At 34.4% G+C, this 13142-nt stretch overlaps 1 protein-coding gene across 1 annotated transcript; it reads left to right on the forward strand.

Annotated features, from left to right (window-relative positions):
- Nucleotides 1-39: 39 nt before the first annotated feature.
- Nucleotides 40-3288, forward strand: LOC134245230 (Bardet-Biedl syndrome 10 protein homolog). The gene is made up of 2 exons (XM_062727505.1): nt 40-90; nt 1625-3288. Exon 2 carries the CDS (start codon nt 1626-1628, stop codon nt 3282-3284), a length of 1659 nt encoding a protein of 552 aa, XP_062583489.1. The 5' UTR covers nt 40-90; nt 1625; the 3' UTR covers nt 3285-3288.
- The last annotated feature ends 9854 nt before the right edge of the window (nt 3289-13142 follow it).

Consider the following 13142-nt stretch of genomic DNA (forward strand, 5'->3'; position numbering starts at 1 on the left):
ACATCGAACCCGATGTTTTATCAGGACAGGAACATGCCAAACATGCCAAATGCAGCGTTGGTAGCAACAACTGCGTGTACGGTTTAATAGGTAGTATGGTAATTGTTCACTGATTTGTTCATCTGAACGACTGAATGATAACTTAAACTATGGTAGTAAATTTAGTATAGTAAATAAGCACATTATGAAGTAAACAATTGTCTCCTAAAACCTTTATTCTTTGTTGATCTGAGACTGAGAGACACATGCTCATGGCAGTCATGCAGACTCTTCTCATTGTGTTATAGGGTAAATTAATTGTCTATATTTATTTGTATATATTTCTGAACAGTGCATGCTGTATAATCAAGTGATCCCCCACAGTGTTTTGACACAATCTAAGCAAGAAAAAAGAAGTAATATTGTACATGTACTTTATACAGGTATTTGCTCATTTTTTATCAATACTCTCGGAGTAACATATGTCCATGTTTTGCTGTGGGAAACCCAAAATATGTGTTGGATCAAAAAGCAAAAATAGGAGGTGGCGCACAATGGCAATATGGAGTAAAATTCTGTGAAAGTTTCATCAAATTCTCTGAGAGCTGCAGTCGAAGGAACGTACATGTTTTTGCTGTAATATATGAGAGGAGTTCTGAGTAAACTGAAGACATGTTGAGATCTGTCTTACATGCTGGATGCATAAAATTTCAGTAATTGCGTACATTGCTATTGAAGTAGCTAGTTTTTTTGAAATTGTTCAGATGAAATAAATATGTGGAATGGGAGAGGAGAAAAATGTGACAGACCAGACTAGTGGGAATTTGAACCTGACCACCGTAATCTTCAATCAAGTACTCTTTCAACTGAGCTATCTGGCCACTGGTGATCGAACCTGTTTGACCATCACATTCCCCCTCCTTATCTCCTTATAGTTATATGGCCCCCAAAGATACCAACCCAGGCTCTTCCCTGGCAGGTCTTTCACCTCTCACTTCCACTAGGGTGTCTCACAGCACCAAATGTAATGAGAGAGGAGTAAAATGTGGTGGTCAGAGCACATCACTGTAGATTCAGGGGGCCCTGGGTTCAAATCCAAGTCAGCTAGTTCACAGAGTGTCCTTTTAAGCATTGTTGTGTAAATTTTCTGCCACCAAACACAAATTCACAACAAGCAAGTTTATTGATCTGTAGAGACTAGAGACTAGAGATGACTAAAAAAAGGGTTGGGAGGTGGACAAAATATACAGGTTGGTTATGGAATATGTCTAAGAATTAGGAAATGAAAAAGCAGTTGAATGACCAAGGCTAGAAAGTTGCAAAAAATGTCCCGAACAGTGCACAGAAAATCTTGCGCCATAAATTGCACTTTATTTGCAATTACAAGATCTGTAGCATGTTGTCAAAGACTAAACTATAAAATCATAATGCTACAGTGCTGTAGGTAGTTTACAGTATGTACTTAAAATTAATGTTTGTACTCTTTTTGGCTTCATTGTAAGAAACTTTTTCCCCCTGTATCAGTGTTTCTGAACTCATAGTACTAATATTTTTAATGTCACATAACTGTATGTTTTTGGTAGAAATTATTCTTTTCTTATTTTTAATCTATAAACTTTTGTGATTTCCCATCTTTTATTTTCAGAATGGAACCTAAGTTGTTGGACTTTTCAAAGTCTCTCCAGATATGTAAGGCCTTGGAATCCTTGGTGTCTCGGGGCTTTGGACCACAGGGTCTACAGACATTGATGTGTACCTCCACTGGACAAGTCTTAATGTCTAACAATGGTGCCACAATTTTTAATGCAATGCTCATTGGCCATCCACTGGGAAGGTTAGTTGTGGACTCTATAAATCAGATGACTCAGTACACAGGAGATGGAAGTAAAGTTTTCATCTTAATGTTAACAGATATGTTACAGCAGATAGACTCGAGATATTCCGAGAGAGAAAGGGGTGAGTTGATAAGGGGGTTAAATCACTTTAATCAACACATTTTTCCTAATCTTCAGCAGCATGTTTTAAAACATTCAAGGAAAAGCAATTTAAGAAGTGATAAAAAAGGATTTTGTGAAAGCATTGAGGGTGTGTTAAGAGGTGTTATTTCCCCACATTATTCTGCAAGGGTGGTAGAAAGTTTGACAAAAGCTGTGATGTCATCATTGAACTTTGACCTTTCTCCTAGCCTCTTTCTGGAGCAGATATCAATAATGACACAAAACTTCAGTCAATTAGCCATTAAAATCATTGGTTCTTCTATTTCTGATTCTACAACATTAGATTCATACATTATTCAAAGAGATTTTGTAACTGAGTTTGAAATGTGTTCCATGGAATGTGTGAAATTTGTTGTTTTGATGTGCTCCATTGAAGGAAAAATCAACACTGAGGATGGAGAATCTATCTATCTTTCCACAAATGAAAGTTTGGGGAATTTCATGAAATATCAGAGGGAACGAGTAGAAAGGTTTGCATCTCTGTGTAGTGAACAAGATATAACTCTGGTGATCAGCACAATGGGAATACCCAAGTATTGTCTGCAAGTTCTCAGTTCCAAGAAAATTTCTGTGATTCAGTATGTGGAAGATGAGGATGTTGAATTCCTTAGTTGGATGTGCAAGAAAAATATAATTTCAGAATTTCCTATCACAAAATTTACTGAAAAAGAAATATTTCTAGCTTCGTCTTGTAAGAGAGTAATCATTAATGGTAGACCTTGTGTTCAATTGATTCCAAGTGGTGAGCAACTTGCTCCATTTGCAAAAACTCTTCTCTTGACAGCACCGACTGATGGATTGTGTTCTCAGCTATATACAGTAGTTCATAAAGCCATCAAATCTGTGTATTTATCCCTTAATCCACCAAACTCATTGGAGATCACTGAAGAAAGTGAAACTTGTGCTTCCTATACCATACCTGGAGGAGCAAGTTTTGAACTACTCTGCAGACAGTTTTTGATGAAGATCAGCAGAAATAAAATTCACAATAAGGATATGCAGATAGCTGAAATGCTAGAAAAAGCTTTCCTAACTGTTGCAAGAATACTACATAGAAATGTGTCTGAAACAAGACTGAATGAAACTCATAATTTCCTTGTCAAATTGTCCTACATGCAAAATGAGACTGATTTATCAAGGGACAGTTGTAAATGTTTGGGGTTTGACAGAAGAGGGATTGTTAAAGATATGGAGAAAGAAGGAGTTCTGGAATCATTGAATGTAAAATTCCATGTTGTTTCTTGTGTACTTAATTTATTGAATACAATTTTGAAAACTAATGGGATAATTGGAATAAAAAATGCTTAAAGATTTTTCTATCTGATCTCTTTTCTATCTGACGTTTTTTTTATCTTTCATAATGTGTACTGTGAGTTCCTGAAAAACACATTAGTTTCCTTGAAACTGAGTGTAATGGAAGGATATATGCAAAGATGTGCATGGCAAAACACCAAATATCCCAGCCATATTCATGGCAGAGCATATAAAACAGTTAACCAAAAAGCATTCTCCTGTACAATTTGCAGATAGACAGGCAAACAAGTATACATGTATTTGATGATTCAAGCTTATTTTCCCCCTTTCAAAAGGGACTTAGACAAGATATGAAATTGATATTTTCTCAGTTATTTTTCTATAATACCACTATTTATGTTGCTATAGCATTTCACACAGAAATATGATAAAAACTTATTTAAATTATATCTGGAAATTATTAAAATTTAATCCTAAATACCAAAGATGAGTAGAAATTTTGTTGTGCATTAATGAAAAAAATTAAAACTACTAGTATAATTCAGAAAATTCAAGCAAAACCAACTCACCAGTATTGTCAGTCCATGCTCAGTAACGTGTGCAGCATTCAACAAATTGAACACACCCAATGAAACATGAACAATAACAATAACAGAGCTTCTGCCCTGTTTACAAAAACTGTTCACATTTCCCAGGTATGTTCATGTTGTTAAGTTTAATTCAGCACATATCACTGAGCATGGACTGACAATGATGATGAGATGGTTTTGCTTTCTCTCATTTCTACTCTGAATTGACACAAAGCATCCCTGAGAAGAGTGGGGTCTCCATCGTTTTAATATGTGGGGTCAAACCCCTACCAGAGGGGATAGTCAAACAATAGTCCCATTGGCCACAACAGTCAACGGTGTAACTTTGGCCATGGTGTTCTACACCACCCTTTTAATACCTTTTGTGACCTCACCCTACACCCTGGGGTCTTGATTTATAAAATTCAAAAATCTACATTACCGCAGAATGCTTCCACATAAGTTTCAGCTTTCTTTTCAGGCCTAGTAGGACCTGAGAAAAAAGATTATAAAATATATATTTTTCCTGTATATTTCAATATAAAACTTGGATTGTGACCCTGCTCTGCCCCCGGGATCATGATTTGAACAATTTTAGTTTCTAAAAAAAACACCTTCAATACCCCATGATGCTTTCATATGAGTTTTCACTTTTCTGGCCAAGTGTGTCTTGAGGAGTAGATTTTTAAAGATTTTTCCTATATATTTCAGTGTAACACATGGATTCTATGGAATGCCAAATTAACATATATTCAAATATTTGTACCTATCTTCAAATAATTGTACCTATCTTCAATTGAATTGTACCTATCTTCAAATGAATTGTACCTATCTTTAAATCAATTGTACCTATCTTCAAATGAATTGGAGATATGTACAATTCAATTATACCTATCTTTAATTCATTTGAAGATAGGTACAATTGATTTGAAGATAGGTACAATTGATTTGAAGATAGGTACAAAAGCAATGAATTGAAGATAGGTACAATTGATTCAAAGATAGGTACACAAAAAAAGTTGAATTGAACCTATCTTCAATTACTAAGAAATTGGCAATAACAACTACTCCCTTTATCATACGTCATTTCCGAGACGTCACAGCTGGCGCGAAAGTTGATCGGAATCTTCATCTGGCTGCAATAGGCCTACAAGATATACCTACATGATATACATGTGTATTTTTATAAGTATATGATGCTTTTTGCACATTTTGAATAAACTTTTATTTCTCCTTTCATCCTTGTTGTCGTCGCTCTGTAGGTTCTGTGCGTTTCCCTATTGTCTCCACGTGAGCGTTCATTATTTACCAACAACATAAAACGAATTGAACCTAGGTATAATTGAACTGTACCTATCTTCAAATCCTTTGTTGATATGTCTTAATTGAACCTATCTTCGAATCAATTGTACCTATCATTAAATCAATTATACCTATCTTCAAATGAAATCAATTGAAGATAGGTATAATTCCATTAAAGATAGGTATAATTCATTTGTACCTAGGTATAATTCTTTAAAGATAGGTATAATTATATATACCTATCTTCAATTCAGTTGTACCTATCTTTAATTCAATTGAACCTATCTTTAATTCAATTGTACCTATCTTCAATTCATTTGAAGATAGGTACAATTACTTGAAGATAGGTGCAATTATTTGAAGATAGGTACAAATATTTGAATATATGTTAATTTGGCGTTCCATAGGATTCTCTATTGTGGTCCTGCCCTACACCCGGGGTCATAATTTGAACAATTCAAAACTACCGCAGGATTCTTCCATATAAGAGTCAGCTTTTTTGGCTAATTGGTTCTAGATTTTAAAAAATCTTTTCCTAGGCTTATCAATGTAAAACTTGGATTCGCTATTGTGGCCCGCCCTACCAAAGGGGGTTACAATTTGAACAATTTAGAATTTACACTACCCAAGGATGCTTCCAAATAAGTTTCAACTTATCTGGCCCATTGGTTTTTGAGAAGATTTTTTAATGACCACACCCTATTTTTGTCTTTTGTTGATTATCTCCCCTGGAAAGGGAACTTGACCCTTCTTTTCACAATTTAAACCTTCCTTTACCTAAGAATGCTTTAATTGTGCCAACTTTGGTTAAAGTTTGCTCCGTAGTTCTTGAGAAGAAATTGAAATTGTGACAAATTTATAGACGGACGACGAACAACAAGTGATCGTTAAAGCTGTCTTGAGCTTTCAGCTCAGGTGAACTAAATATTTTCTCAAAGCATTGTACAAAAATGATGAAACTTATACGGAAGCTCCATGAGGTTCATTGTCGGAAGCCCAAGGGTGATTTTGTCTTTACTTTTTATTATAAGTAAAGACGAGATCACCCGAGGGTTTCCGACGATGCTTGAGGTTGTCTAGGTTCTAAATTCAAAAGTTTAGATCTTGCCTCAACCCCATGGTAGGGTGAATCCACAATACGACAATACGAAATATCAAAGTTTTACATTGATATACTGTAAACGTGGTTATATTGACGAGTTGAAAAATTGACGATTTTTTATTTATGAAAATTGACGAGTGTTAATTTTGACGAAATATTTAATCAAGAGTTTCAAATCTTTGGATTCACGGGGATAAAAAGGCAGCGTCGGAATCACTAAATTTTAATTTTTGTACAAACTATATCTACGTGTGTAAGATTTGATTAAATATATTGCCCTCTTGTAATTTGTTTTCATTATAAGCGGTCAAGGTCAAGCACGACGTGATAATTACGCTAATTTGAGCATGCAGTATTTGATACACTAATTCAGATTCAATGATTTTTAAAAATGTGATTATATCTCACTATGTTTTCATAACTAATTACAAAAGAAATTAACAGTGACTTTGATCTAAGTTATAAAAGGAAAAAGCCGTGAAAATCTAGCGGTAAAGTTGTACAATGGTCAATGTCTCTTGTGTCGCTATGTACGAGGGTTGTCCCGTAAAATCGTGGACAAGTTGTCTAGTGTGAAAAATAAACATCACTACGTTCTGAAATTTTCACTATTATTTAGTACATATTTTAGTAATATACACAGCAAATTTCAGATAAATATATGTATAAATAAACGAATAATGAGATTTTATGCCATGTATTGTATCACCTTACGGCGCATGGATTATAACGTCAAAGTGTCTAAAACAGCGTCACGTTTTATCTTTGCTGAAAATGAAGTTCGATGAGTCCGACTTAAATTTAGGAATTTCATTGATACACATTCTTTAGTCTCCAAAAACAGCCGAAGAACCAATGCAATTGGCACCCTCATACGATCTTCTGAAGATTTATTAGTAGGTTACGGACAATATTCTCACCATCATTCAACTAATAGAAAATCTCATGTCGGCGGTCTACTGTGACAGCGTCTTTTGCTATTACACCTGTACATTAGAAGTTGTACTCCCCAGGGTCTCGATCAAAAAAAACTTCGCTAAGAAAACTCCTATTTCATTTGTATACTTAGGATTTAGTGATATTTTTAGCTCACCTGAGCCGAAGGCTCAAGTGAGCTTTTCTGATCACATTTTGTCCGGCGTCCGTCTGTCCGCCTATATATCCGTCTGTCTGTAAACTTTTCACATTTTCGACTTCTTCTCAAGAACCGCTGGGCCAATTTCAACCAAACTTGCCACAAAGTATCCTTGGGTGAAGGGGATTTAAGTTTGTTAAAATGAAGGACCACGCCCTTATTCAAGGGGAGAAAATTGGGAATTAATGAAAATTTAGTGGTATATTTTAAAAATCTTCTTCTCAAGAACCATTGTGCCAGGAAAGATGAAACTTATGGGGAAACATCCTCAGGTAGTGTAGATTCAAGTTTGTTCAAATCATGACCCCCGGGGGTAGGGCGGGGCCAAAATGGCCGACCAAAGTTTTACATAGAAATATATAGGAAAATTCTTTAAAAATCTTCTTCTCAAGAATGACAAAGCCATAATTCATCATATTTATATGGGAGCATGCTCAGGTAGTGTAGATTCAAGTTTGTTCAAATCATGACCCCCCGGGTAAGGGCGGGACCAAAATGGCCGACCAAAGTTTTGCATAGAAATATGTAGGAAAATTCTTTAAAAATCTTCTTCTCAAGAATGACAAAGCCATAATTCATCATATTTATATGGAAACATGCTCAGGTAGTGTAGATTCAAGTTTGTTCAAATCATGACCCCCGGGGGTAGGGCGGGGCCAAAATGGCCGACCAAAGTTTTACATAGAAATATATAGGAAAATTCTTTAAAAATCTTCTTCTCAATTATGACAAAGCCATTATTCATCATATTTATATGGAAACATGCTCAGGTAGTGTAGATTCAAGTTTGTTCAAATCATGACCCCCGGGGGTAGGGCGGGGCCAAAATGGCCGACCAAGGTTTTACATAGAGATATATAGGAAAATTCTTTAAAAATCTTCTTCTCAAGAATGCCAAAGCCATTATTCATCATATCTATATGGAAGCATGTTCAGGTAGTGTAGATTCAAGTTTGTTCAAATCATGACCCCCGGGGGTAGGGCGGGGCCAAAATGGCCGACCAAGGTTTTACATAGAGATATATAGGAAAATTCTTTAAAAATCTTCTTCTCAAGAATGACAAAGCCATTATTCATCATATTTATATGGAAGCATGTTCAGGTAGTGTAGATTCAATTTTGTTCAAATCATGACCCCCGGGGGAAGGACAGGGCCAAAATGGCCGACCAAAGTTTTACATAGAAATATATAGGAAAATTCTTTAAAAATCTTCTTCTCAATCATTTTCTAGAAAATAGCAAATCCATGAATTGGTCATGGGACTACTTTTGGATTTAAACTTTACAATAAAAAGCCATTTTATACTAGTCCTACCCTTGGTGCTCAGGTGAGCGATGTGGCCCATGGGCCTCTTGTTTTAATCTTTTTTCTTCTATTTACATTTCAAGTCTCTAAAGGTGTCATTACAACATCGAAATTAAACTGAACTGTTCTCCGGTGCGCCGTAACGTCATAAAACGTCGCCATTTTTCGTGTGTTGTGTTTACAACTTTCCAATTTCGAATGCTCAAGAAACTGCCAAAAATTAAGCAAATGCCTTAAAATTTTTACAAAGACTACAAAATTGATTGTGGAATCGAATTAGGATAATTTTAATCCAAATCTTATGTAGGGTTTCCGACAAAAACGCTTGAGGTTGTCTAAAAACTTTTATTTTGAATTCAAACTTGTGTATTCTTTAATAAAACCTTGGTTTTTTGACCGTGCGCCGTAGGACAATACTTCGTGCACATTCAAGCATAATAAAATCTTTATTTTTGCCTATATTCTATAAAAAAAAATCATGCAGTTAAATATGATAAATAAACATTTACTGAAATTTTCAGCTTAGTGCGCCCATTACTTTTCGAGAAAACCGCTTTGTCCACGATTTTACGGGACAACCCTCGTATATGGTAAGAAGTTTGACGAGTGTAAATTTTGACGAGAAAAGATAAATCGTCAATATAGTCAAAATAAGCACATCGTCAAAATTTCCACGTTTACAGTACATAAGGAAAATAATTTTTCAATCCTTTCCCAGCTAAGAACTGCTGGACCAGAAAAGTAAAACTTATGTGGAAGCTATCTATGGAATTCAGAATTGAATTGTTCACGTACGTTTTCATGGCTACCCTCCCATTTATTTAATAAACTTCCCGTTGTCTCCCGATTTTCAAAATTAGTTCTATACTGAAAATAGAAAGCATCTTTAAACAAAAGGCCCATGGGCCTTATAGGTCATCTGAGTATCCATAACAACAATTGAATTTGATTCGTGTTTTAAACCAGAGGCCATGAAATTCACAATTTTGAAAGAGGCACCACTGTTTATCACTATGCACAGAGCATACTTACTTTGGTTACTTAATACCCAGAGGTAGATCAGTGTAACAAAGAGAAAATGCATTTCCACTTTATAACCAGTTGTGCACCCCATCCCACAGGAACCACTGACCCTGGGGCCACATATTTCAAAATTTTGAAAGTGTTATCAAAAGTTTATTGCATTATAAATTGTTATCAGAAATTTTATTTCATCATAAATTGTTGATCAATACCAAAGTGCAGATTTCAAAGCATTAATTTATTTTAAGACTATGTAACCCACCCACCCCCCAAGTACCCTTGACCAAGGGGCCCAGAAAGTAACCATTTTGGAAGAGGCAGCTTTCTTCATCATAAATATATACTTAGATCATTGGCATAATACCCAGGAGCAGAGATTTTCAAAGAATTCATGTATTTTCACTATACAAATATTAGAGCTCCGCCCTAACACAAGAAGACCTGATGCAGGGATTGGTTTAATACCCAGGCTCAGAAAAGAAGTTTTTAAAAGAATTTATGCATTGTCACTATATAATCATTAGAGCCCCACCCTAACACCAGAACCCCTGACCCTGGGGCCATGAAATTCACAATTTTGGAAGAGTTAGCCTTATTAAACTAAACTATATACATGTACTTGGTTAGTCTATTTAATGTCCATGAGATAAGAAGAAGATTTTCAAAGAAATAATTCATTTTCACTATATAATCTATATAGCCCCACCCTAGCACTACAACACCTGACCCTAGGGTCATGAATTTCCCAATTTTGGCGGCGGACTCAATGTTAATAACAACTATACCAACACTTTGACTGCTTGATGTCCAGGAGTAAAGAAGAATATTTTTAAAGATTGCACCAATTTTAGTGGTTTTGGCCCCACCTTAGGCCGGGGGTGGGGGCAGGGACCATGAAATTCACAATTTTTGTCCCCCTGCACCCATAAATGTTTTGTGTCAAAATTGGTTGAAATTGGTTCAGCGGTTTCAGAGAAGACGCTGAAATGTTCAAATGTTAACGCACGACGAACGCCGACGGACAAAAACGGATAGCAATAGGTCATCTGAGTCTACTCAGGTGACCTAAAAATGTTTAAGAGATTAAATTGTTTAATCTGGTGTTATTTCTGATACACCGAGTATTGTCTACTTTTTATTGTATGGTAAAAAATTATAAAAAAGAAAGAAAAAAATCAGTGAAGGAAAAGTTTGTAAGCCTAGAAAACTAACATTCACAAATCAAGGAAGGAAAACTGATCAGAAAGATTATAGAAGTGTACAAAAATAGTTTTTATTTCCAGCATATCCAGCTCTTCTCTTCCACCGAATGCCATTCCATTTTATTAAACAAGTTTGGACCACTTGCCCAAATGGGCTCGTTTGGGATATGATATCCCAAATGGATAAAACTTTACTGTGCCAACAAAAACAAATTGGCAAATTATAATAAATAATATGATAAAAAAAATATAATAGATCCGCATCAAAATACTAAAGAATGAATAACTTTTGGCAAGCAAGTTTTTCTCTAACCCTACAATATGTTAGATAAATCCCCAAGAAGGTAAGGAACTTCCAAGGGATCAATCTCCTAAACAATGGGCCTACAGGCAAACTTGTAAACTAAAAGTTATTTATTTATAAGTATCTTGATGCCAAAATAAAAATTTTCATTCTTTGCACTGTAAATTCATATATTCCATCTGGGATATGATACCCCAAAGGGGCTGTTATATCCCATTTGGGTGAGTGGTCACAACCTGTTTAAATTATTTTGTCCGACTTGTAACAAATTGACAATATGAAATACATGTTTGGTGTTTCAGACGTATCGCTAGAGCTACAATAATTTTTTTTTTCTTCAAATCACTCGTTCTAAATATTAGCAATTTGCTGGAATTACATAATGAAAATGGTAAGTTTTTAATGAAACTGCACATAGCATAAGGAAGTAGAGTATTGTTCTTTGATCAACAAATTGATTTCAAGAATATTTTATTTTAAAAATATTTTTTAAAAAAAAAGCATTTCACGAATAAATTCTCAATTTCTCTGAACACTATATTTTATTTTTTAGACAGAAACAATAGAAGTATACTTTACTCCATTGTCTCTTGTTCTAGATCTATATATCTGTTTAAAAAAAAGAATAATTAAAAAGATGTATAATGTACTAGTATTTTTGATAGTGAAATATTATGTTAGATCATCCAACAGTGTCATGAACCATAAGTTGTATAATCATATGTCTTATTTACTTAGTTTGACACATTCATTGTCATTCCGACGAAATGTCACTTTTCGGTACAAAACTTAATTTGATACCACAATTATTGATGTCTTATTGTACAGTGTACATAAATATAGTTTCCATATTTATCACATGCAATAAACGATAAAGTTTGAAAATGAGTGAAATTTAAAAAAAAAATTCATTAATCTTAATGGCCATATCGCTTTAACAATTTCAAGGAAAATTTATCTCAAACTTTGACACTTTTTTGTATAAACAATTTGCCAAATTATCTTGTCTTATAAATTTAGCTTTATTCTAGTCTCAAATCTCAATACTGTGTTTTTGACTTTTTTTTAATATTCTATTTTTAGGGTTGTGCATGGTATTTTTGGAATGTTTAACAAGCCACAACTCCCTCTACTGAATTATGGTATTGTGTTTTTAGTTTGTTGTATTTTTAACTGTTTGTGTTTTTCTTGGCATAATATATTTGTCATTCATTTGTTAAATAATTGACCATTCCAATTCCTCAACAATTAGTTGTGTTTTCATGTGTCAAACTGAGAACCGCCCTAGCAGTTATCCATAAAAGTCTATTTGAACATAAAGATCTTTGGAAAGGATAAAAAACAGACAGGGCCAAAAAACATCAGAGGTGGAATCTCGTGCCATGATGAAGTAAGTATCCCCCACAAATATGATGGTAAATAAAGATTCTTTAATAATTTATTATCGACTTCAAACATCCATCCAAGAATGATCTGTTTTGAAGATTATTTGGGAAACTTTGTGTAACTATGCTCTTTTGTTGTGTGATACAGTATTTATTTTTATTTCCAGGTACCTTAGTAAAATTTGAATATACAAGATGGTTGTAAATGCAAATTGTATTTCATGTCACCCACTAATTTTGCACGACACACGTTACTAGGGATCTAGAGGTTGCGATGTTGCAATATTATCATATTTTTATCATTTCTTTTAAGCACGATGAAGCTATGACTTCAAAGAAAACATACTTTTTTATGACAAGTCTATTTTCTTTTTGAAATAAACACATAGTTAAGCTTATCACTGTATAACATACTAGTATTCCAAAGAATCATGCTATAAAAACTCAAAGGAACGTTTTGCTTTATCAATCTTAATATACATTTTTTGCCCAATTAATACCCATAATATAGCTTTACATTTTGATTCTTTGTAGTTTTGATAGTCTTCTACGAAGAATTTTGAGGAAAGTTATATTTCAGATCA

Source organism: Saccostrea cucullata, unplaced genomic scaffold (assembly GCF_032062105.1).
Source record: "Saccostrea cucullata isolate Sc308-1 unplaced genomic scaffold, CSIRO_AGI_Scuc_v1 ctg274, whole genome shotgun sequence".
Classification (NCBI taxonomy): domain Eukaryota; kingdom Metazoa; phylum Mollusca; class Bivalvia; order Ostreida; family Ostreidae; genus Saccostrea; species Saccostrea cuccullata.